The sequence below is a fragment of the Nothoprocta perdicaria genome, unplaced genomic scaffold, assembly GCF_003342845.1.
Source record: "Nothoprocta perdicaria isolate Ctin4 unplaced genomic scaffold, notPer1 scaffold_18, whole genome shotgun sequence".
Classification (NCBI taxonomy): Eukaryota; Metazoa; Chordata; class Aves; order Tinamiformes; family Tinamidae; genus Nothoprocta; species Nothoprocta perdicaria.
Window position 1 is genome coordinate 4677685 of NW_020454982.1, and position 26791 is coordinate 4704475.

At 35.1% G+C, this 26791-nt stretch overlaps 2 protein-coding genes across 5 annotated transcripts in view; one reads left to right on the forward strand and one right to left on the reverse strand.

The window, feature by feature from the left end:
• ITFG1 (integrin alpha FG-GAP repeat containing 1) overlaps nucleotides 1-6447 on the reverse strand; it is a 71095-nt gene extending 64648 nt beyond the window's left edge. Inside the window, exons 1-6 of the mRNA XM_026036480.1 lie at nucleotides 6282-6447; nucleotides 5012-5084; nucleotides 4140-4285; nucleotides 2952-3009; nucleotides 2631-2705; nucleotides 639-733 (exon numbers count right to left, since the gene is read on the reverse strand). Coding sequence (XP_025892265.1) covers nucleotides 639-733; nucleotides 2631-2705; nucleotides 2952-3009; nucleotides 4140-4285; nucleotides 5012-5016 — 379 coding nt within the window. The 5' untranslated portion in view covers nucleotides 5017-5084; nucleotides 6282-6447. The remainder of the gene's footprint in view (nucleotides 1-638; nucleotides 734-2630; nucleotides 2706-2951; nucleotides 3010-4139; nucleotides 4286-5011; nucleotides 5085-6281) is intronic.
• A 155-nt stretch (nucleotides 6448-6602) lies between these two features.
• Nucleotides 6603-26791, forward strand: part of PHKB (phosphorylase kinase regulatory subunit beta) — a 56058-nt gene continuing 35869 nt past the window's right edge. For 2 of the 4 annotated variants that reach the window (XM_026036538.1, XM_026036539.1), the window contains exons 1-8: nucleotides 6603-6725; nucleotides 12661-12750; nucleotides 13976-14114; nucleotides 15337-15436; nucleotides 18100-18207; nucleotides 18971-19051; nucleotides 21872-21987; nucleotides 24915-24978. In XM_026036538.1, coding sequence (XP_025892323.1) covers nucleotides 6635-6725; nucleotides 12661-12750; nucleotides 13976-14114; nucleotides 15337-15436; nucleotides 18100-18207; nucleotides 18971-19051; nucleotides 21872-21987; nucleotides 24915-24978 — 789 coding nt within the window. In that variant the 5' untranslated portion in view covers nucleotides 6603-6634. Of the gene's footprint in view, nucleotides 6726-8957; nucleotides 9053-11354; nucleotides 11373-12660; nucleotides 12751-13975; nucleotides 14115-15336; nucleotides 15437-18099; nucleotides 18208-18970; nucleotides 19052-21871; nucleotides 21988-24914; nucleotides 24979-26791 lie in introns of all 4 variants that reach the window. The other 2 variants (XM_026036540.1, XM_026036541.1) reach the window with 2 other exon arrangements.

The following is a 26791-nucleotide window of genomic DNA, read 5'->3' on the forward strand; positions in this document are numbered from 1 at the left end:
AAAGAATAGAGTTTATCTATCATAAGAAAATGTTTCCTCCATTTGTGTTTGTGAAACACCGACTTATAAAATTCCACTGTTTTAGGTATAAAATTCTACTGTTGTAAAAACCCTCTTGAATGAATCAATATTCAGACTCAAGATAAAGAAAACACTGCAGCTTCAGCTGCAAAGCCTGAATACTACAGTAACATCATTAAAAATATGATATGCAGCTTCGAGGGTGAACATGAAATTATTCAGAACAAGCATTAGTTTTGATTAAATTTACAGCAAAGTAGACTTTAATAGTTTACTCAATAGCAATTATTTTCAAAAAAAAACAACAATTCAAACTGTAGATATCGATTAAAATTCAAAGTAGTAAAGTCACTTAATGAACATAGTAATGTAGAATCAATTTTTGAAAAAATATGATATTGAAATTGGTTAAAATATAGAAGGCAACTATAAATAATGCATTACTTTATATAATTTTTCACAAGTATTGTTAGGAAGGTATTTAGTAGACTGGAGATACTGTAGACAAAAAAAAACAAAGAACAAAACAAAACAAAACCAAAAAAAACCACACACCAACAAAACCCCACATGAGCAGCATTAATATAGCAGATAGGTATAAAAGATTTATGGCTTACCAGCAGTAAAGTCATTATTCAGATCTATAAATGCATGAGAGTGCGGTATATACATTTTGCTAGGAATGTCCAAAGCAGGATGCCATGAAAAGTTCCTACAAGACACAAAGAAAAAGTAACACATCTCATCAATGCTTAAAGAGTGTTAATGACGAAAATACACGTTTATTAAAAACACAGGAAAAAATGAAAGAGCCTTCAGCTGGTTTCTGTCAACTGCCTGAAGCAACATTTTGTTCACAGAACAGTAATACCACCAAGGAAGCAGAATTTAGTGCCAGGACTTCAGCTGTTAGTGTTCAAATATTGACCTCAACTCTCTGCCCAAGCAGGTTTATTGCTGCTACTTTTTAAAAATCTACTTGAAGATTAAAGATGGAAAAAAAAAAAAAAGGGATATAATCACATTCCGTATAAAGCAGCTGATGGACTTTAAACCAACAGAAAACTCCTGTTGCATCAGACTACAGACTGTGTGATTCACAGACAGGTGACACATGTTTTACTCAGGCTCCCGCATCCAGCTAGAGGTTCTGCCTAGAAATACATAAAAATTAGCAAGCCTTCACCATATTTTCCTGAAAATTTAAAAACTATTTTAAATTACCTATATTACTAAACGAATTATTACAGTTGCAAAGTAGTGTTACAAATGTAGTATTTACTGTAACAGTTCAGAGATGATCATGATGTTCTACAAATCTCAACAGCAAGAACAGAGAATATGGAAACCTTTTGCTATATGTCTTTCAGTAACTTCACTCAAATCACAACCTATTATGATAGATTAATTTCTTATTAAAAAAACAGTTATATATTTACTAGCTATTTGGAAAGCCTTAGTAAGTAATTATCAACTTTTCATAATTTAAAAACACTGTGAAATGCCATTATGGATCCAACCAAAAGCTGTATATGGTATTTTTATTTCAAATTCTAATACATGCATGGGAAACACAAAAGTATTGCTTCCATAAACCAAAACTGTCTTATTATCAGAGCAATAGTTCAAAAATATCATGCAATGCCAATTACTGGTCGTAACTACAAAAGCAGTAACACATCAAGTATGCCTGACGTTTAGTTTCTGGTAATCAGGGGTTTAGTCATAAGTAAACACAAATGTACACTTCCCATGTTTGTCAGCTCAATGAGTAGTTCAAAGGCATCTAGGATTTTAATGCCTTCATTACACAATTACGTTAGAGATTCCTTCCTAATACAGTAGTTTCTGGGCATTATTTGATTTAAACACAACTATGTTTCATCAATTTCTTTGGAAAACAGCTGTATTTATTTACAAATATATGGGCAGAATGACGGTATCATTAATGCTGAAAAATGTTTAAAATCTTAAAGAATGCTTTACCAGTAAGTTATCAGAGAGATGGCATGTAGAGCCTTGTGAGAGCTCTTCTTACTCTAACAGTTTTGAGAAAGCTCACTAGGATGCTGAACCATGCTAGCTGGACTAGTTTTCTATCAGTTCCCATTAGTGCTCTCGGTTAAAAGAACAGACTTAAAAAAAAAAAAAAAAAAAGGATCAACTATAAAGGAAAAAAAATCTGGTTCATAACAAAAAGTATAGATTTTTTTAAAACTCACTCCATACTGAATGATTGAAAAAGACAAAATGAAAAGGTCTGAAATTATAATTTCTTAAGGGCCATGGAGATGTAAGCTAGGAAGCCAAAGCTCTGTTGTCATAGAAACATAGTAATCATCTGATTGACTTCTCCAGAACTAATGCACCTCTTCAAAACAACTTCAAGAAAAAGAGAGGCAGAAATGCAAAGACTTTGTAAGAAACTCTCTTACAAGAATCCAAAGTACTGACTACATAAACCCTAAGCAGCTGTCACATCAACTTCTGGGTTTCTCGTGAAACACATGACAGTAAAAGCTTCCGATCAGATTGTTAATTATACACAGAATCAGTAAATTATCAATAAATTATTGAAATTCATGATAATAAATAAATCCTCAGCTTACCCGCCTATGAATATCTGTGGTTTATTTGAATCGCTTGTGACCCCAAAGATGTCAGGAATCAAGTCACCATTGAAGCTGAAAATACAAAACAATTTCAATGGAACCTTATAAATTATAGGAATCAAAAATGAACATCTTTAACTCATCTTTCTTTTTTTTTTTTTAGAACAATTAATGTTATCTCTACTCATAAACCCTTCTCCTCTTAAAATATGATAAAAGACAGTAAAGAGTATTTCAGATTTTAATGTTAAACTATATTCAAGATGCTCTCAGTCATCGTTACAAACATTTTTCTCTAAAGAGATAGAATATACTTACTCCATTATTAGAGGCTCATCATAAAAAGTCTTATTTAACACTTTCTTATGGTTAAAATCTGAAAACAGAAAACATTCATTTGATTAAACTACCAATATTTTATGACATTTGCATACTTAGCTTAAATATAAATCTTATATTAATTTACAACTATTAATTTGAAGATTGCAAATCAACAACCATTGAGTATAAACAATTAAATGACTTCCTGCAGTGCCGTGCAAATTTAAGCTATTAATGGGAGAAGTGAGTCACAGTTCAAACTCTGAAGCTTCTTCAATCTTCAATACCTAAGACTAAAATAAATCATTCCAAACTGATCTTAATGACAAGTATTTCCATGTACGGTTGCAGTCACAAAGACATATTACAAGAAGCAGGAACTACTTGGGATGAAGAATATTTCTGTAATATTGTACATGAAACTTCTGTCACTGTAAAAAAATATTTCTAACCATATACACTGTGGGCTCAAAATAAACCTTAGAGATAGCCTAAAAAGGAAATGAAAATTTTAAATTGCAATCACATAATCTCCTCTTGGACTTCACTTTTACTTGTGGCGCCAATTCCTTGCCATATCATCCCAACTTCCTTTATCTCTTACATACAAGTTTGTCTTCCTTCCAGCTGCCACATTTGTATATCAGTGCCTTCCTCTCAATTTCACTGGCTGCACTTTCATCATCCAATCAAGCACCACATAACTTTGCATTAACATCAACACTACGTACCAACATTTTCTGCATTTTTAGGCTTTTTTTCTAAGTCCAAAAATACTTCATATATTAATTTGTGCCTCTCATTCCTTTATTCAGAAGCAAGAGTGTAATTTTACCCAAATCCTTCATACATTTTTTCCAATACCATAGCTATTGTGTTTAAAACTTGATTCAATGCATTTCCTAGGCTGCTTGTTTCACATCTGAATAAAAGCCAAGTAATGGTATCTAAGGCTATTTATTACTTGCCTTACCTATAACTATTTTATACCATTTTTGGTTATAAAAATAAATATAAATATATATATGGTGATTATATATGATTTTTTATATATATATATACACACACACATACACACACACACAGAAATAAAGGATCACCCCAGTCAAATGAGTTATAACTTTTTGAAAATACCTTTTAATAAAGTCTAGTAATCTTATTTTATAAGCATTCTCAAAAACTTACCTAAGGTTTGGTTGTGCCCCCAGAAAATAAACACTGAAAGTTCATCTTTGCCATGATTTTGAGTTCGGGTAGTCAGGAGGACATCCATTTGTGAATCACCATCATAATCTCCAGGAACCACACTGGTTATTATCATGCTTGGAGGTCTAAAATTAAAACATTGCAAATAATCACACAAACATGTGAGTGAAAAATGAAAGGGTTTGTGTTTTCAGAGGCTTGTCTTCTCTTCCCAATCATTATCAGTTGACATAAAACAGCATTTATGCAACAGCATACCCTGTAATGGTTAAACTATACCTACCACGTGTATGCGCACACAGCTTTTTACATAAATTTAAAATCTTTTAGATTTTAACTATATTTATTCAATTAATTTTAAAATCTCCTTTAAACATTTAAACTTTAGAAAGGTACCACTCTCTACTTAGGAATGTTAGAATGCCATTTCCATATCTATTTCTGTTATTGGCTGTACTCCAGCAGTAACTAGAGAAACTACAAAAATTTCCCTGAAAAATACATCTCAGAACTGAGACGAGTACAACCTTATAGGAAGATTTATCCTATGATACAGGTATCAGGTGGCTTTACTAATAAATAAAGTTTTCAAACTAAAGTCAGCTGCATGGCCACTAGTTAATTACATGAATGATGAAACTCCTTTCCACAAATTCTCTCTTATGACTCAGAAATCTAAACAAAGCAAGACAAAAGGTATTGGTCAATGAATCAAGAAACTTGAAAAGCAGCTGAATTCCATAACTGGACAGGCAAAAACAACAGAAACAGGTCTTCTGGTCATGTTCCCACAGTGGCAAAGATGCACTTCCAACAAAAATTATGGCATTGCTTTATCAGTGAATACTTACTTCATTGATAACCTAACTCTGGGCTTGAAGTATGGTTCCTTTTGGTCTGCCAAAAATATAAGTAACTCATTTCCTGAAAAAGCAAGTAAGACTTAATGAATAACCCTTAAAGGTTAAGATCATACATGAGTTATATATGAAAACAATATATAACAAGCTACTATGCGAATAGTCACTTCTCACAACAGCAAAAACCTTCAAAGAATTTCCACACAACCAGTTCTTCCTCCTTTAGAAGGAAACAGGAGGAGTGCTTCTTCACAACAAGACTATAAATACATCACAAAGACATTCTAATGTCAAGATGCTTCTTTGGGGCTTGGTGTTAAAATTTCCTATTGTTATCTCACCCCATTGTTAAGATAAAAAAAATTGATAATGAATTAGAAAATATTACTAATGTAAAGCAGCAGGTTATCAGTTCTATACAAATAACCAAAGCTTAAAGGCTCCAAGTCTTATAACACTGACTCAGTCATAGAAGGAACCTAATAACTGCATTCCCAGGTCTCCTGACAGGAGCACCTTAAGTGAAGCTCTCAGCAGTAATCCACTTCCCTGTAGTATTTCCTCATTTACACACCATGATATAGACTAGTTTCATGTAATTATTTCAGGAAGATCTGTATAAAAGGCTCGTATTTTCTGTTACACAGTGAGTTGAATTTCAAGGTACAAAAATATTCATAAACTGAACTTTAGAGTATATTTTCATTCAGGAAAGTATTTTCATTCATGCAATTTATTTATACAGTTACGAGTACAAACTGAAAGACAAGGTCTTTAGTCTATTTCACAACCATAAAGTTAACTTTAAAGTTAACTCTTGCCCTATGTAAAACTGTATTTCAGTGCAAATTTTGAACATTTCTCTTTTGGATGCAAGAATCCTCTCAGGAATAAAACCAATGACAATTTTTAATTTTTAAATAATTTTATTATTCAGCACTCTCACCATCAGCAATGCTGCAAACAAGGGCTCAGATACAAACATTAAACATCATAATAAAAAATGAAAATGAAACATCATAAGAAGAAAAAACAAGGACAACAGGCTAAAAATTTCCAGGGAAAAAAAAAAAAGAAAAGGCGCCTGCTCCGGGGGACACAACTGTCCCAGAGGAAGCCGAGGTTTTCCCAGCGCCCACCGCAGGAAGGCCCTGCCAGCCGGCGCTCGCAGCCAGGGGGGCCGCTGGCGGGCGGCCGCTGGCCCGCGGAAGGGCCGGGGCTGCCGCCGACGCGCGGGGCTCGCGGCCGGGCCCGCACTCACCGCCTCGCAGCACGAACAGGTCCGTCTGCTTGTCCGAGTTGAAGTCCCCGAAGGCCGCGAGCGTGCCATGGGCCTCGGCCCCGAAGAGCTGCGCGGTGACATTCTGCAGGGCCGCGGCCGCCCTCAGCACGGCCAGGAGGAGGCAGAGGCCGCGCGCGCAGCGGCGCCCCATCCTGCTGCGGCCCCGGCCCGGCCCGGCCCCGCGCCGCGGCCACCCCCACCGCTTTACGACAGCGCCGTGACAGGCTGCGCGGCGGCGTTTGCGGCCGGCTCGGGTAACGAAGGGGGAGGGGGCCCAGGCTGCCCGGCTCGGCTCGGAGTGCAGCGCAGCGGCAGCCGCAGCTCCTCCGAGGATGGCGGCGGCGGCAGCGGCCGCGGGAGCGGCCCATATGGCCGACGTGAGCTGGAAGATGATGGAGCTGCGGGCCCGCTGCAAGCGTTCAGGTCTGACCTCTCGGCTTGGCTGCGGGGGGTCCCGGCGGGTCTCTCTCCTTCTCTCTGCGCCTCTGCCCCGCTAACCGTCCCCGCTCCCCCTTCTCCCTCCTCGGTGGCCTCCCGGCGCCGTCCGCGCTCCTTCCCTCCCTTCCTCCGCGCAGCTTCGCGTGTCACTCACCGGCCGCCGCTCGCGTCCCGCTCGCCGCGCACCTGTTGCCGGCGCGAGGCGGGCGCCGTTGGGCGCTCCCCAACCGCCGCTTCTGGCGCGAGCCGTTGGGCGCTCCCCAACCGCCGCTTCAGGCGTGAGGCGGGAGCCGTTGGGCGCTCCCCAACCGCTGCCGGCTACAGGGTACGTGGCTGCCCGTGTTATAGAACTCTTGAGCAGACCAAATATTTTGAAATTGGCGGCATCTTTACCAGTTACACAAACTTGTTATGTTACCTGTTACACAAAGGTACCAGTACTTGCATAGACTTCATTGGATCATCCTTTCTTAATATATATATATATATATTTTTATAGCTTTTTGATTTTTTAAGTCCGTTTTTAGAATCCTTGGCGGCTAGGCTCTGGCCTCAGAGGAGAGGATGTTGTTTGCTCACTTGTGCTCCCAGGTTAAAGAACCCGTGACTTTTGTTTTATCTTTTTATAGCATCTAATACCAATAGGGCTTTTGTTGCTAGCATTCTAACGGGAACTGTTTTCCAAGTGATCCCCGTGGTGTTTTCTTGTCCTGTATCCTCACAAGCTCAGTTGTAATTTCCTTTTTTGAGTATTTTGTTGGTCCTGTTGCAGTGATGACTGGTCAGAGGGCCTGGAATGTGGAAGTAGAGGAAGATACTATAGATCTGCAGGTGGAGGCTTTTGTGGTGAAAGATAAATAGTGGTTGATAGGTGACTGATGTGTATGATTTGAAAAGTTCCTCTGTGCACAACACCGCTTGGTGAAATGGCATTGTGAGGGCTATTCAATACATGGATAATCACGTTGAGGCCCATTTTGGTTATACCATACTGTTCTCTGAAAACTAATGTATCAAGGTATCGCCAGAGCTCTGCAAGATAAGGAGTTAGGCATTGGCACACGTTATGAGTATGTGAGTTCGGAATCAAAAGACTTTCTTGTAGAACCAGGTCTGTGACTGTAAGAAGGTGGTGTTCAGATGATTTTAAATAATTTGACTTTTTCTTAGCTACTGCAGCCTTGTGTCTCTTTGTTAAATGCAGAAGAAAATTCTTTCTATGGTAGTATTAGGTCATTGTAGTTCACTTTAGTAGTAGCAGTTAATTTCCTTGCTCATGTACTGTCAAAAGTAGCCGGGGTAGTGTCACTGAAAGTGATTGAAGCCCCTACATACTGTTCAGATTGGCAGAGTTCTTTGCTCAGGAATCCCATTTTACTGTTGATTAAGCACGGAACCTATACTTGTACTCATGTGTGAAATGCATTAGCGATTCTTGTTGTACAATATATGGTAAAGTATCATTTAAGACCCTATCTTGTAGATTGTAACGTGTATCATGATGTCTATATATATTAAAATATGAATTATATATGAAAACAGAATACTTTCTGCTAGTAAAACCAAGTTTTATTGATTTTTTTTCCCCCATGTTTCATTTGTTGTTTCTGTGATAATTGTAATTGGGAGCAGATTATAAGAATTTTCAATAGTTGGCCAACTTGCAGGTCCTGAAATTTTGGCTTTTTTGACAGGCAAACATTTCTGTATAGTTTTGAAGTAGGTTCTTGAAGTAGCTATGAAGAGTATTTTCTGATTGTTACATTACAAACTGGAAGATGTTCTACCTCCAGTAACAGAGGTACTCAGTACCATAATCAATGCATATTAATGCAAAAGAACTTGATGTAAATCATCTATGAGGTAAAACAACACTGTGCATAAGTAGAATTTTAGCTTCTCGTTTTACTGTTTCTTAACACTTGTATATGTATTTATTATATAATATTTTTATTTAAGTAGAATATATCAAATAGATCTCATTCTGCATTCTTTCAGTAGAAAATATCTGGAATTACATGCCTTTGTAATGTCCAAATCATGGACTTTGGCTAGAATATGTCATTTTACTTGGATAAGATTTAGTAATACAATGAAACTTTACCATTCTTCCTGCTGTGCACTGCCTTATGTTAATAACTCCACTAACATTGCTTTCACTTAATTTAATGCTGATTGCCTTTAACATTTACTAAATGGTTTTGAAAATTGCTGTAGTTTAGCCTGAGCCGTTTGTGATTAGCTGCACCAATTTGAAATGGCCAATTTGGATGATGACAGAACCTTCTCTGCGCATGCCTTTTTGAGATATGGTAAGTGTATAGTTTTGTGTTTTGTGTTTGTGGCTATTTTATTCTTTAAAAATAATTGTTGTGTTCTGTGTTTCATGTGGTGTTTTAGTTTTGTGCTAACTGTTTTGAGAACTGTACAGCAGAATTTAAATAAATATATGAACTCAGAGAGTGAAAATCTTCTAAAATTGAAATGTCTGAACTGAAATTTCTTCTTTAAGATAATGGTCACGTGAAAGGTGCCCTAAGACTAATGTTAAATTTAATCCCTAGAATAAAACTTAACATGACTATAATAAAGAAAAAAGTAACCCTTCCAACAGGTCCTAAAGCTTGTCCTTTGGAAATTAAGTCAACGCAAAATAAAGCCTTCTCCCTGCTGCTGCTGACACAGCTTATATATTTATATATATATATATATAAAAAATATACACACATATATACATATATACATTATATATATATGTATGTATATATGTATGTATAAAATGTAACAGACTACAGCTATGATATTATATAGCACAAGCTGAAGTATTATCAAGAAGTTATCAAGACAATTACTGTTCTAGCTTAGCTCCAAGTACTCTGAAAAGAGATTGACTGCAAAAACTCTCCTTATATGATGCTAATCTGAGAGAAGTCTCTGTAGCACTTGCATAGTGTGTGCTGAAGTACATAAGCAGTATAAATTTTAGTGATAGTTACCAGATAAGATGATTTCATTTGCAACTGTAAGGTCACTTGAACTACTTTCCTGGGCCTGTGACATTTCTGTCTTTCTCTCCGGTGTCAAAGGACCTGTAGTGTGTTGACATTATAATGAAAAATTGTTCTCATTATTATGTTGGTGCTTGATACTTGTTTTCTTGATAATGATGCAAAATAAACAGTTTTAGTAGTGAAGTGCTATTGGCTTGAGTTTTCAGGTGGACAAATGACAACATAGAATACTGATTGCCTGGAATATCTTGGCTTGAATGATTTCCTGCTTTGCTTGTAGCAAGGCTATATGTACTAGGCTACACTCTACTGTGGTAGAGACATTTTGGTGTATTTTGCTTATGTGCTGGTGTAACAATATCTTATTTACACTGTTCAGATTTAATTCAGGTGTATTGAAAACAGGTGTATTTCATGGCTAACAACTATTAGAATAAACTGTGCTGTGTCTAACAACCTGGCTGTTCAGTGCTTTGTTAAGTGTCACCCTAAGATAAGTTGTGAGAGGATTATGGAGGAAAAGGAGAAGTGATGTTGGGAGAATATGATCCAACTGTCTTGATTTGATTTCTTAAAGTGTGTGATGCAAATAAAGTCCTTTTTGGTCCCAGATTACTGCAGTGCAGAAGTAGTGCTTTAGCTGTTCCTTTTGTAAATTTTTGCTTGCCTATAGTAGTTTTGGGCAATGAAAATTACGGTGTTGTAAGAATCCAGACTCTTTCATGTCTCAAATTTTGGATTACATCCAGAAACTACTGCTGCATTAAAGGACTGTGATCAATTTGGATTCTCATGCTATACATCAAATCTAGAAAGATATCTGCTATTCTCAGCTTTCTTTTTTTGGTGTGCACTTATTTTAGTTATGTAAATGAACATTCACATTTATTTCTATTGCATATGAAATGTTGAAAATAAAATTCTGAAATCCTGAAAATTAGAATAATCAATGCATGGTGAAATGTGCACATCTCTATCCATAGATTATGTCCAGAATTCAATTCTGATGCCTATTTTTCTGTAATGTTTGCAGTGTCTGCCATCTTCAAGGCTCTGTTGGTGTTCAAAGGTTCTGAAAATCTGAATTTGTGAGCAAGTTTTCAAAATGCTGGGCATGATTTTTAAATAGAAATATATAGGGTAGTTCATAGTTTTCCTTCAGACAGCTCTCCTTGACTGCAACTGGAATAAAAAGTGGATGGGAAAGTTCTTTTTCAGGATGAAATCAGTATTCCCAATCTCCAAAACTGGTACATGTGGAAGCATTTGCATTGCTAATAGCTTGTCTCTGAGGACTGAGAATTCTTCTATATGTAGTTTTTAAGGAAGGAAAGTCTTCACTTTTGGTCAGTTTTATTGAATTTTGAGTTCACATCATCTTTCTGTTTCATCAGCAGTTTGGCTGTTTCAATTTATTTCAGCAGGTAGTTTCGAACAGCTAAACAAATGCAAATTGTAGATCCTCTTGCACTTTTTTTTTTTAATTCTGCTCAGTCTCCTTTCTGCCCAAAACTGAAATCTTAGTTGCTCTGAATGGAATAGAATCCAAAGATAATACTTTTTTGTTTATGATACCTTTATTTTGTTTCTCTGTTGGCTACAGAGGGTCGTAGATTGTCTGGTAAGTACCTTAAAACTGGATTTTATTTTGGAAACTTTGTATGTGTGTGTGTGTGTGTCTGAATACTCAGTGATCTTAATGATGCAGGTACTAGGGTTAACAGTTTGCAGGAAATAGTTGCAAGAAATTGACTTTCCAAGCTTGCAAAGTCTAATACAGTGTATGTGTTATTAATTAAATCTAAGAGTCAGAATCTTTATTTTTCATTTGAAAATCTAATGGGTAGATATATACATACACACACACACACACACACACACTCCCCTTCATACTTCTTGTACCTTGTTATTATAGTGGTAGACTATATAGTACAAGGCAGTAGTGGTAGTACCTGCAAAACGCCTTGTTAAAGATAATCAGAGAATCCGTGGAGGACCACAAGCGCCTTTTCAAATAGGAGTCTTCTTGTCTAGGTTTCTTTTGGTGGGAAGGAAGGATGTATGTGTAATATAATATATATGTATATATTTAACTGTTATTATTGCAAAGCAAAAGAAATACTAATTTGAGTGTGTGGGCTGTTGGTTTATTTGTGAGAGAAAGGAACTTTTTCAAATCCCCATTCTAGGGGATTTGATCAATAAAGCCTCTGACACCACTACATGCACATTCATTTTCTTTGAATGACAGCCTGCATATGGACAGTTTCCTGTCTAGTGGTTGGGTACATGCTGGGAGTACAGAAGAAGGAACTTGAATTGGAGCACTCTGCTGCATCTTGCCAGAACTGCTTGGCTGTGTGGAACTCCCTTGGCAGTTCGTTTCCCTGAACTTTTCAGAAGGGACATTGTGTAGCCTGAAATGGAAAGAGGGAATGTAAATAGCAAAGTAACCACTATGTGGGACATTGAGAAAGAAGAATGTGGTTTTGACAGCGTTGTATTTATCGTTGTCAGCCATTTGTGGCTGTGTCATTTGAGTAGATTAATCAAGCTTCTGTGGTATTAGAGACCAAGCTGTCTTTTTTGTGTTTCGAGACATGAATTCAGCTTTTTGTGGTAGTCCATGAAATAGTCTGCCTGTGCATGTATGTGACATTTCTATAGCTGCAGGCATTGGAGATCCAGGTAGTGATCTTGTTTGCATGGACAGATAAGATGGAAAGAATATGTATAGAAATGTTATATTCTTTGAGATTATAGAAAGAGTGTAAGTATTTTATTTTGAACTTAAATAAAATGTATGTATAGCACAAACATGAAGATACCATATTACAGTAATATTTAGCAGTAACAAAAACTGTAAAACTAATTCTGATCTTTCTTTTTTCATTTTGTTTCTATTTTAGGTTCAATTTATGAGCCACTTAAAAGTATTAACCTGCCAAGACCAGAGGAGGAAAGTCTCTGGGATAAATTGGACAATTATTACAGAATTGGTAAGTAAAATTTAAGAATTCTTCTTACTGTGGAAGGCTTTAAGTGTAAATTAGTAAAGTATTTCCTTGTATGGATATAATAGAATTAGCTTTGTTTCAGCATAACAGCTGTAGTGTTTATTAAGAATTTTTATTTTCTTTTCCAAAAAGTACAAGGATTGATCATTCAAATTCCTTATAAGATTCCTGTTATAATATAATGCATATATAGATATACACACACAAATATATATTATATATTTATACATTGTTGAAAAATCTTGACCTGTAGGTAGTGTTCAAAATTATCAGCTGTTAAGTACCTTCTCAAATGGTAAAAATGGATTCTTAATGGTCTTGGATGGGGAGGATTAAGGTGATCTACTCACAGTTTAAAATGCTTTAAGTAATTCAGGTAAGAATTGTAATTGATGTAGAAGATTAATATCATGTAATTGATGATATGTTAAATATCATTCCTTCATCCATCATTCCTTCATCCATCATTCCTTGTCTACCCTTTGCAGTAGTAAACTTTTGATTTTTTCCTACTTGAGAACAGTTTCCTAAATTTGTGCCTTTCAAATTCCCAGCAGAAAAAGAAATGGATTGAACTATATCTTTTGCTGAATATTAGAAGTATGTATTGGAAATCCAATCTAGATGCAAGACTAGGGAGATTTTTTTTTTAATTAGTGCTTGATGATATTTTGATGGAAGTGCTTTTTTGTCTTAAGTGAACTATTACAAGTGTCATATTCAGGGACCATGTACCTAGTAACATGTCAATTCTTTAGTTTTTGGAAGCAATTCATAATAAACAATAAACACGGTAAGTACTACTATTTTAAGTTCCTTTTGCCAGCTTGAGAATTGCTGTCTCACATATTGCTTGTATGGTTACATACTGAGTTAAATAATTGCAGCCATCCTTTTTTCCTTAATTATCGCCTTTTTTAACACATTGATATAGACGATTATTTAAATGAGTTTGGGGGCAGTCAACATACTATAGCCTCTTTTCCATAAAAAGGGAAAAATATTTGTGTGCTGTTAAGTGGAAATTACTGAAAAGAGATTCTGTACTGAGCAAGATAAAACATGCTAACATGGAAAAATATTCTTTTTGTATCTCCTTACCTTGTACATTCCCTAACTGGTTATTTACATTTTGATTTCTCTCTGAAAAGTTGCATATGAACTGGAAGAAACATAAATGCTGTTTCTTTTTATTTTGCTTTTGCAGTTAAGTCAACATTGCTACTCTATCAAAGCCCAACCACAGGTCTCTTTCCTACAAAAACCTATGGGGATAACCGAAAGGCAAAAGTTCAAGACTGTCTTTACTGTGCTGCTTGTGCCTGGGCACTAGCCCTTGCCTACAGGTGAATAATTTCTAAATTCATGTTTCTGCCCCCTTTGCCTTCTGCTATGCAATACCCTGGGAAAGTTCTAAGAGACCAAGCTTTATCAAAAATAGCTGTGTAAACCTGGAGAGGTGTTACACATTTCTGAGTCTCATTAAAGATACTTACATAGCTGCTAGACTAAAAATGTTACTCTAGTTAGATGTTTTCATGTAATTTCATTGGAACCAGTATGCTGAAACAATGGAAGTGATGCAAACTCTTAAAAACAAAGGTTATTGCAGTAAACTGTACTCAAGGAATGCTCCTACTCATTATCAGTATAGAAGAAGAGCAGAAACTGAGGTTACAGTTGGTAACAATTGGAGTTCTCCCAGGAGATAGACTCCTTCTATTCTAAGAAACAGAGTTTTGGAAAATAATACTAACTGCTCCTTGTTAGGAACTAAGAGCTTGATACTGCACAAACAAAATATCACTTGTTTCAATTTTGTGTTTGCTGTAACGGTTTAATAGGACTGGAGTGCTAAGCCTATGGGATATTAGCATCTCTTAACATGATCAGTGGTTGGGTGGTTCTTTTCCAAAACTCTTTAGTATGACTGTTTTTTTTGGATGTGCTATAATTTTTAAAGTTATTGCTGACTTCTTGGTTTTCAGTTTAGGTATCAGAAACTCCTAAAAACTCCTAAAAATTGAGTGCAATTATCAGAATTGTTTACCCACTGCATATATTTTTAATTGTTAAAACCAATGCTTAAGGTTTATTTTAATATAAATGTAGTAATGTAATGGAATTGTTATGATATGAAAATACTGAGATATGTGAAATACGTTTCTAAATATGCACAGTAAATATGTTGTATGCACAGCTAAAAACAACAGGAAACTATGGTTTATTTTTGAATGGTAGATATTTTCTAGAGTTAGAGAGAAATTATCTTCATATTTTGGGTCTCTTTAGGAGCAAAATGGAATGGCTTGCTATTCTACAACATCTTCAAGGCTTTTTTCCCTACATAAAAATTTTCAAACAGTAATGTTTGGGCAAGTTGCAAAGTAAACTGAGAATCTTTTTTAATCAAAGAATTTTGGGTAGGGCTATAAATAAATTGATAGGAATATGGGTACCACTATATAATAGTTAGTTAAATACTCGATATTCCAGAGCATTAATGTGACCTTAATTTTTTTTCTAATGCATTTTCAATTTGTTTTATGAGTTATCTCTCTTACCCAGGCGTATTGATGATGACAAGGGAAGGACACATGAACTGGAGCATTCTGCTATAAAATGTATGAGAGGAATTCTCTACTGCTATATGCGTCAGGCTGATAAGGTAAAACACTGTAGTGTGGACGTGAGCACTCAATTCTAGAGGATTAATTAAAACTGTAAAAACTAACTTCTTCTAAATATAGATAAAATATAATAGGGGAACGTACTATTGCAGTATGGCTTAGCTAAGAAGTGCTGCTTCATTTTTATCAGGTTCCAGCATTGTTTAAGGTTTGAAAGGCATAAAGCCTTTTGCAAAATTAATAAACTGCAAGGCATACTTCAAACTTCCTTAGGGTTACTTCTGCAATTATTTATCACATTTAAACATCACTCCATCTATTTTCATGTTTAAAGGAAAAGTGCTGAATTTATTTTATCTAAGCATTAAATGTTTTCCTTATGCTGCTAACTTAGCTGTTAATTCTTGCATTTGAGGTTGTTCTCCTTACTGGGTGATCATTCATGATGATTTTGGTTGCTTGCTTTAGTAGTAGCTTTCCAGTCTCCTTTGACTTATTGATATAAATTCAGAAATGCAGTAATGCAAAATCAAATGAGGAAACAGGGTAAACTCTTATGAATATACCCTGAATATTTCTTAAAATTCAAATGTTTTCTTATTTATCAGTAGTGTTTTTCAATTGTTGAATCATGTTCAACATAGTATTTGCAATCTTATTAGATACTTTTATCTGATGAGTGTTGGAGAGTTAACGTCATTTTAAAATTCATATATCTGAAATGTGTAGCTTGAACCATAACAGCTTATAAGACTGTAAAATTAAAAGTAACAGGGGAAGTAAAGAAGGATAAAGCTTTTCCCTTTTTTACTCTTGATATTTGGCAAAATTTTGTACCCTAGCTGTGTTTCATGTTGTGTAAATTAGAAAGTGAGGTTGTGAACCTTAGACAGTCCTTTGGGGTGATCTTGTATTCTCTTGCAAGAGCTTTCTGAAAGTTGTGTGTGCACAGTAAGAGTAGAGGTGTTCCTTTTTAAATTTATTTTCCCTTTTGGTTCCAAGATTAGGTTCTTAGCCCTGTTAAGAGGTGGAGTTAGAAGGAGTAGCAGTGCAATTTTGTGTGGTCCTTTTGACCTGTGCAGTTTTAAACATACAAATCTCAGGGAGTAATAGAAGTATGGTATCAAGGAACTGCTATCGTTTCATATACCTCTGTGCAGAATTGAGTAAGAGATAAAGCCAACGGGCAAAACCCTCTTATTTTTCTCTGTACTGATAAGTTTCTTTGTAGATTCAGATAAGAGTCAGGGCTTAGTGAAAGCCTGGAGATGTGGAATACAACAGAAATGCGTCCTTTTCTGATGCTGTTCTTTGGAGCCAGGGATGATCAAAGCTCCAAGAGATTTAAGTGCTGTTGTTGTTTCTCTCAATATAAAACACTAGATGAAAGTATAAAATAAAGTGAAAGAAGAATAGAAAATATTATTGTGACCATGTCCTCTATAGGTGGCTGACAAATGACTGAATTGTAGTCTTAATTAGCAAGTATAGAACATTATGAAAGTAAGCATCAGGAAAAAAAATGTTAGATGTTACAGAAGAGTAGATTTTGTTAGTAAATCGATGGGATGATCTATATAGCAAACTTGTATTTTACCTTTCCATGTTTAGTGCTGCTGATTGTTATCAACAAAGATCTCTTTAAGTCAGTAAAAGTGCGTTCCAAGAGTTTTGGAATCTTTTCAAAGTGAAAAATATACTACTAGTGTTGGTAGTTATCATGACCTAAAACATCTCCAAAATATCTCTCCCATTGTCTTAGTCTGTTTCTTCATAGTCTCTTATCTTGACCTAAATTGGTCTTGTTACAGTGGAGCTGCTGCTTTTCTCTTTGACATGCACTGGTTTGTTTTGAGGATTTTCAACACGGATATGAATAATAAGCATTAAATGAATACAAATGTCGTACTGTTGATATATTGATTGCCATTTTTCACCTTAATTTCTGTAAATGCTTGTTTCTTCCCATGGTGCAATAATAAGTAGTGTGAGGTACCTAACAGATGTGATTCAGATTGGACTCTATTCTTAAAGGCTGTATATGGGCTGACCTAAGTAGAAGGAAGATGTATAATTTATTTTGCTGAGAAAAAAAAAGCTAAAATACTGACCTGTGGCTTGAATAAATGATTCTGTGACAAAAAATGCAGGTGTTTCATTCTACTGCTGCTGAACATACGAGTTGTAATCTAAAAATATGTTCATTGACTAGTCATAATAACTCCACAGAACAGGATTCTCTTACTGCTTTGCACCTGGGGTATGTACTATGCTCTATATGATTCATTGTTGGGCAAAGATACCCTATGAAGTTAAAAGCAGCAGTGAAAACCTCATTAAACTTGGATAATGTGCTGGCAATGACAGCTAAACAAATTTAACTGCTGCCTGAAGAATACTGATGATCTTTAACATTGCTAATGTTTTGATCAAATAATAGTGCCAGAAGATGAGGGTAACTAAATAGCTATAATTGTTTGTTTTTCTTACCAAGAAATTGAGATTGGCTCAATATTTCTATTCTTTATGTACATAAAAAGTACACATTTGGATAAGTATTAGGAACTTGTCAGATTTCATGTAGGTTGATGCTTATACCAGGAACTTTTCAAAAATCTGAGTTACATAGTGAATTTGTGGTTGCCAAATACATTCAAATTATTGACTTTGTTTTTATGTTTTGCTTTTAATTCATCTTTAGGTTCAGCGGTTTAAGCAAGACCCCAAGCCATCTGAATGTCTTCATTCTGTTTTCAGTGCACAGACAGGAGATGAGGTCTTCTCTCATGAGGAATATGGTCATCTTCAGGTAAAGCGTGCACGTGTGTGTTTAAAACTTGACAAATTGAGATTCCTTCAGTATCTTTTAGTGAAAAGGACAGATTTTTAAAACTGATTATGTAGTACATCCTGGTCAGACAATACTGAAATAGCTGTGAGGAGGCGTTTGTTTATTTAAATGTAACTTCTTTATCCAAACAAGTGGCTGTCACTTGTTTGGAATCTTGCCTCATCTTCCTCCCTTCTTTCCCTGCCACCAAAAAAAAAGAAAAAAGGAGGGAGTCAGTAAAGTGAAAGATTCAGTGTAATCTTATACTGGAAACTACATTTCTTAGATATGCATCCAGCTTAATTTTCTGGAAATCCAAGCAAATTTAATTTCTACTGAAAATTCAAAGTACATGCCCAACATCTTTATCTAGCTGTTAATTTGCCTTTCACTATTTTTGGGCTAACCAAGACACTATACAAGATACACTTTAGGTTGTGACTAAAGTGATTTCGTATGGGTCAATAGAGTATTCTTGAGCAAAATCACTTTAATATCATTTTTTAAAGTAATTTAAAGATTGATACTGCAGAAGGAGTTGTAGAAGGAATGTGTGCTGGTAGTATTTTCTATCAATTCTTTCTACATCACTGCATCTAGGTGGATAATATTTCTGAAAAAAAAAAACAAGACTAATTTCTGTTATCTTGAGACCATCTTTATTATTGAGTAACTTTCATTTATCTATTTATTTGACTCCAATAAGCTTAAATTTAATTACAGTTTCCTTTAATTACTTCAGATAAATGCTGTGTCATTATTTCTTCTCTATTTGGTTGAGATGATCTCCTCGGGACTGCAGATTATCTACAACACGGATGAGGTACTAATTGATTTCTGTTGTTAAAACTCATGATTTATTGATTTTTTTTCTTGGTTTTATTTAACTACCATCTCTAAAATGATTTTTTCTAGAAATACACTGGAAATGTTCTTCACTTTTTAATGGCAGTCAGTAAGGATAAATGGAATGGAGATGGATAGTAAAATAAATGAATAGGTAATAAAGTGTTAGATATGTGAAAAGCAAACTTACTGTGACATTGAAAACTTTTCCAGGTCCCTGCTCTATCTAAAAGGTACAAGGTCAAGATTTTTTTCAAAACTGTCAGTCAATAGATATTGTCCTGTGGAATTTCATCAGTATGAATAAACAAAGTTTATTTTCTGGAAAGTTGAAGGACTTTCTTCAAATATATCTGCACCTACTTGTATTAGAAAATTCTGTCACGTTCTTTTTGGCAATATAGCAGTTTTCCGCCATGGTAACATGTGTCTTGTAAGTTTGTTCAGTAATTTCAAAAACATAATAATAGCTAGCAAGAATAGCCAGGATAACCTTTTTGAAAATAAGCCAAGTTAGGACATATCTGATAGCATGTCTACTGTCTTGTTCTAAAATGAGATTAAGTTTTATGACTGGAAAAGAAGCACAGGCTTCTGTTCCATTTTTATAATTTTGTTTTGTTTGAATTTGGGCAATTGAATAGTTGCTGCTGTTTTGCCTTGGTAAATTTATTGTAAAGAACAATAGAAATTCTTTTATTAAAACTTTTGCTATTACTAAACACAGGAAAAATAGATGAATCTTCACTTCTTAGGGAAGCAGTATGTTCTTGGTTCTTAAAATACGTGGTAGTCAACAGTAAATGACTGCTGAAAATGGTTATGATTAAGAAAAGGTTTGTATATTAGGAGCAATAAAATACTAGCAAAACACTACGGGTTTTGCTCAAGAGCAGGAAGCAGCTGTTATAATGCATGTGATTCTTTGCATTTTTAAAATTGGGATTTGCCAGTAGATAAGATCAAGAATATTTTTTGTTGCTGGAATTAGTAGTAGCAGCTTTTGAATTTGCTAATGCTGCTGCTGCTTGTCCCTCTGGACATATTGGCCCAAGAAAGAGGGTGAATGAAATCTCAACCCAAGGTCTTTACATAAGAGGCAGCTGACATTTAATGGATTGATCTGTTTGCTCAAATACTGCATTAGGAGAAATATGTAGAACTGTTTAAAGAAGAAATGGAATTCATTCTGTATAGCTGAAATTCTCTGCTAGGACTTCCATGTTTCCTGCTTGATTACCCTCTCTTTCAGTGTATTATTAAAATATATATCTAAGGGTATGAAAGACCTGAAAAGGCCAAAAAACATTCCTCTTAACTGCTTGACCCTAAAGTTTTAGAGAATGAAGAAGAGAGCATCAATGGCAGGACAAAGTGCTGAAGTGGGCATTGTCATTTGAAGTCCTTACCTGTCAGCTGTTCCTAACTAGTGGTTCCAGGCACTGGTAGTCAGTGATGCATTTTGTAAACTTCTTAAAAAAATCCATTTCCATGTTGGTGCTCCATCAATTCATTCATATTTAAAATAAGATTTCATTGATTGCCATAGTGTCCTTTTGTGGGAATGCATATATGGTTCTTTTTTTTTTTTTTAAACCTGTGGTGGAATGCCTTCAGTTTTCTCATGTTCCTATTATGAATTGCATGACTTTAGTGGCTTTACTTTCCTAGAGAGTGAATTTTAAACCAGTGCTAGTATAGTGGAAGCTGCTAACAGATGGCTGATGTTTGGCAGGCTGTCCACATGAATGTGTCTGTACACAGACTCGGGGCTCAGGGAGTAGGAAATCATTGTATACAACATTGCTTATTGTCAGGCGTGGCAACTCTCAATGCGTTATCCTTATAGTTCCGTCTGTTTGCAGTTGAAAAATTAATTTAATCCCATCTTTGCATCCATAGCAAAGAGAGCAGTATATGATTATGCAAATGAATGAACTTGATTGTGGTATCTAAGTATGAAATAGCATAACACTTTTCCTTAACCCATGCTGCATGCATATTCTTTATTACACCTTGCTATATTCATGCTTGAGATCTGGATAAATAAGCTTAACGCAAGCAATCTGTAATTTCGGTAAGAATGTTTTGGTACCAGCTTCTTTTTTGCATTTGCATATCTGTGATGAGAATGACTGAGATTTCATTTGGCAACATTTTTTCCCTTTCTCTCTTCCCATTCCCCTTCACCTTCTGCTTCCCCTTTCCTTTCTCTTCCCCTCATTAAATGCTTCCTTTTTCTGCAAATCCGCTATTTGGAAATCCTTATTTAGTCTTGTAAAATATCTGTAATTGACACTCCTTCCACAAATGTTTTGGATGCCATCACTCATAAAAATATATAACCATGCTGATGTCTTTTGTGTGATACTCTTTGCTTTTTCACTTAGCTAATGCTTTTAAATTTCACTTAAGAACAGAAGTAGGAGAATGCACGCTGAACAATTGGATATTCAAGGCACATTCAAACAAAGGTCATTTTAATACAACTGAAAACTAAGTTATAGGAAGGAATAGTCCTGGATATGTGTAAAGAGTGGGACCTACTGTTTCCTTGAAAGTTGCAGATAACTCTGAAAAGATTTGATGTACAAGTGATGATCCTAATGTGAAATTGTGGCAAAGCTATATAAAGTAGAATGCCAACAGAATGTCTGAACTTGGGAGCAAAATACTTTGAAAAGAATTGCAGATGGAATTCACAATTCTGATAGCTGCAAAAAGCATCTTTCTGAAAATGCAAGTGGAAAAAATCATGCTTTAATTTTCCTTCAGTGAGTTTTCTTTCTCCTCATAGGTGTCCTTCATTCAAAATCTTGTGTTTTGTGTGGAAAGATCCTATCGTGTTCCTGACTTTGGTGTCTGGGAAAGAGGAAATAAGTACAACAATGGCAGTCCAGAGCTGCATTCAAGGTTTGTGAGAGAACCTTTCAGTCAAAGCAATTAAATGTGATTTGAGTAAGAAATACCTGGTATGAAAGTAGGGGCTAATGTAAGTGACTAAGTTAAGATTCTCTAAAGATTACCAGGTGTATTTTTAGAAAATTTGCTTTATAATTTCATGATCAAGTCTATGCCGAGGCAAGCACATAGATGCTTAGCTATTTGAGTATTCAAATTACCATAATTATGTGCAGTTGCAGATGTACGATTCTGAAATTTGTGTGCCTGATTTGAGGGACCTGGAGGAATGAGGATTCAGCTAGTAGTAGTTGAAGAGGAAGTGCAAAGTTCTGCATGTGCAGTGATACATGGGGATAACACCTACAGATTACACTTCGAGAGGTTCAGAGTGCACATGAAGAAAGTGGACCCCAGAGAATTTTCTCAGAAAAAAATATGGAAATTGCATTTTTGGAGGTTTTTGAGACTTGTTTAGATGAGACCATACTTGAAGAGCTCTTGCCTGTAGTCTTCATTCAAATGAGAGCTGAAATTGGACTAAATGAGTTGAAATTGAACTAAATGAGTCGCTTTCAGCCAAGGTTTATATTCTTTCTTAGAGGAGTATTTAAATAGTATATGGACTAGTGAGCATTTTCGGGATAAGGTAGTTTTATCTGGGTGATATCAGTGATATGTGCTGTTGTGCAGCTACAGCTTCTCCAGTGGTTCTCAGTAATTTTTCATTTTCACCATTAAAATATCTGTGAGAATAAGAAGTGTTATCAATTATAGAAGAATTAAAGTTCATACGTATCCCCTATTTGCAGCTTTTATAGGGAAATCACTGCACTAATAAAGAAACCAGTTACATCAGTTATATCCTCTGTTTTCCATAAATTTTCCCAATTCTTATACTTCAGGCTTTTTGACTATCTGCATATAGCTATACAGCTGTTTTTTTGGTTTGTATTTTTTTTTCTTATTGTGCCCAGTTGCACAGTGGCTGCATTTAAACGATTCTGTTACGTAAATGCAGCGGTATCAACTTTCCCACTATTAAATGGAAAGACTTTATAGGAAGATAAAACTTTCAATTCTTCTTTTCACTGATTTTTATCTTGCTGAGGCTGAAGACTTTTTTCCTTCAGTGCTGATATATAACCCTATACTTCTGTACTGTCACTTCAATTTACCCTTATGGTCTTTTTATTAAACTCTGTCTCAATCTTTTGTCATGTCAGCCTGTTTCATTCTAGTTTCATTTCTTTTCCTATCTTTTACCATATTTCCATAGCTCTGATAACTTTTTAAAAATTCACAAGGTAGACATCTATATTTCACCACCTTCCTGTTGTTCTGCTTTCTTCATTTTCTGTTGTCTCTTTTATCATCCTTTTTTTGATTAAAAATATCCTAATCTAATTGTAAGCTGCTTGGAAGATGAGCTGCTATGTAATGGAGTGGAGAGTTTAGTAGAAATATGAAACTGAATTTTAAAGAAGTATGAAGCTGGAGCAGGCAGCTAAGTAATGTGTACTTAGGGTACACATAAAACAATAAAGTCCATAAATTGCTGTTGTGATACATGTAGAAATGTAGCAGAGAGATGAAGGTATACTGGCTGTAGGCACTATAGCTAAGAGGAGACATAACTTAGGCATAACTTAAGGCATAACTTAGGTTTTTAATTTCATGAATAAAGTAGGAGGAATTATCTTTGGCTTCATTTTGATGTTAGAAATCTGTATTACTACTCAATCTAGGAGACTAACGTGGGTTCACTTTATTAGCTAGTCTGTCTAGTTTGTATAGCTTTGTGTGGCTACTTGGTAAGCAGTCTGAAGTGTTTTTTGTAATTTGAATGCCTATATTTTATAGTAAACTGTCTGAAAGCTAGTAGCATTGTATATTACTTTCTTAAAATGCTAGCACTGTTGGCTATTAACTAGTTTAATATTTTACTTTTAGATGCCCTATGAGCTTAACACTTGGAATTTTAGAGAGCATGTACCAAAAATTAGCATTTCATGTTAATGCTTTAGCTCATTAGTATTTGCAGCAGAGTGGACATATTTGAAATTAGTCTATCTGTAATTTTATGTTGTTTAAAAGGGGAATTCAAAATTTCATGCTCTATCATATAAACTTGTCAAATGCATGTAGGTTTCTATTAGCTAATTTTTGATTTTTTTTTGTTTAAAGAGGTGTGCGCATGTATACTGTGAGAGAATGTTCTTTTTTAGTTTTTAAAAGGCTGCTTCATTAAAAAATGTCCTCTTCAACTTTCCGTGAAAGGTATTTTAGTCTTCTAGCATATACTTTGTGTGTACTACAGCATATAATTTAACAGCCAAATTTGTATTATATACTGGTTAGTGATTTTGGTGTATGTGGCTATTGTTTTTTTTCATTTTACAGCATAACCTTTAGCTAACGAGCTAAAAGCTTGTTGAGAGCTTTTTTCATTGTAGATACCAGTCATGGAGTTAGTGAAGTAAGAGACTTACATGGTTGAAATCAGAAAATTCTTAATTTTGGAGTCTAGATTCATGTGTTCTTTTATTATATTGAAAAGTGGTCAGCAATCAGTCTCTCAAAGTTTAATGCTTGAGTGCTGACTACAAAAATTGTGCTGAAGTAAATCCTCTTTTAACGAACTATTAGCAAGACCCTGAAAACATAATGCCAGCTGTCCAGTAACAAGGTGAGAGCAGAAGCACTTTTTTCCAGATGGTCTCTGACATTTGAAAACAAAACAAAATACTCCAAAGGATTAAAAACAGAACAAAACAAAAAAAACCCCACCTTGCTGCATCATCATTTTATTAACGTAGAGATTAAGCATAAAATACTCATCATAGCTCTGAAAGAGTTGTTGAATATATGTTAAATTCTAGTCTGGTCAGTCTGATCTTGAATTATGATAATTCTTTTTCCTCCTTCTTCCTCATCAGCTCTGTGGGGTTGGCAAAAGCAGCTTTGGAAGCAATTAATGGCTTCAATCTCTTTGGCAATCAGGTAATAAAAACATTTTCTTTCTCTCATTTCATAGCAGAATTGCTTTACACTATAGACCATTGCTTATTTTAAAAATACGTTGCACCGTGCAATCAATTCCAGCTTGAAGAAATTAGATCACCAACTGATTGCTCCTGTTTCAGGTACAGAAATTAAGTCTGATAAAAATCATTAAAATCCTCACTATCAACTATTATTTTTATTCCTTTTACATTTTAAACCCCAAAACTAAATGATTACATCTTCTTCTGAAAGAGGGTTTCTGTGCCAAAAAAGATTGTTTTTTACAGTTCTACCAGCTGACATAATATATCTCTCCATACGGACTTTACCTTATTTCTCTTCATGTGGCTTTTGATGAAGACTTTAAACAAGTTACATGTTCATCACTGTACAGCTATTTTATCAGCTTTGAAATTTAAGTATGTTGTTTACTGGCAAGATTTTTCTTTTATTGTCCATTCACGTGGCTTGGATTTTTCTCTCCTGATTTTGACTGATGAAGTCAGTCAAAAAAGAAACCTTTTTTGTAGTGAATTTTTTTCCTTCTACACCCTCAAACTTTACATGGATTTTTTTTTTCCAGCTGTTTTACTTACGGTAATCTATAGCTAAAAGAAAAGAATTAGTGGTTTAGGGAATGTACAAAAAATGGAGGAGATAGGTCATTGTCAAGCTATCACTACTAATGAATGGGAAAAAAAGGTAGGTGTGCAGTTGAATGGAAGGTTCCATAGCATCAAGTGTGTGCAGAAATAGTCATAAAGGTGCTGGTGATGACTGCCTATAAATTGTCTGGAGAGAAGGATAGGTTGGAGAGAAGGATAGGTTGGTAAACCCACGAAGTGGTGAGCTGAAGACATTGATGAAGCCTTCCGGTCTACTTGGAAGCTTTCATTCTGCCTTGTTCACAAACCCAAATGCTTACATTTCATAAAAAATGTTAACTGATAAAACATGCTAGTTTTGCAGTACCTCTTCTAAGGTTGAGTAGCATCCAAAACATCTGTAATATCTGTGTTCTTTTGCAACTTGGATGGAGCTGACCTAGAGATTGTGATATTTGTACATTTCAAATACTCAGCTTTAAGAAACTTAATAAAAATTAACTGATTTGTCATAAATTAGATGCGGGAGAGAAGCTGATTTAAAAACAAACAAACAAAAACAGGAAACAAGAATGATGAGGAGCTTTCTGTGTGAGCTAGCATATACCATAGACCTTTATGATAAATGTGTGAATGGGAGATCAAAATTATATTCTAAGTTTGCTTCTGTATGGTTTGATTAAACATGCTTAGTTATTTGTGTTTCCATTTTCTAATATGTAAAATAGAACGTATGGATCTGAGTAGACATATAAAGAAACAGTATTTCTGTGGAATTAATTCAGATCTCTTTAACTGAAAAATATAATATGACTTATACTGTTTGCTCTTTTGCAGAAATTTTGCAGTTGTGCAGAGTGTGTGGACATATAGTTGTGTTAGATTTACTGATGAAATGTAGTGCAGAAATATTTATTGCTATTCAGACATGACTTATAAATAATAATATGTTTCATTGTAAGCATCTTTCTAGAAACTACAAGTAAATTCAAAAGCTTTCTACATATTTTAGTCTAGATTAATGAAGCTTGCTATATTAACATTTGCTCCTACAGAAAAGGTGATAGTGTTTTGTAAGCAGATTTCTGTGCTCAGTCTTTTTAAAAACAATAGGAAATTCGTTTTTGGCTTCCACAGCATAAATATGCCTTGGAAACTCAAAATAAAATTAATTTTACACAAGCCCTTACGAGTGTGACTTTGAA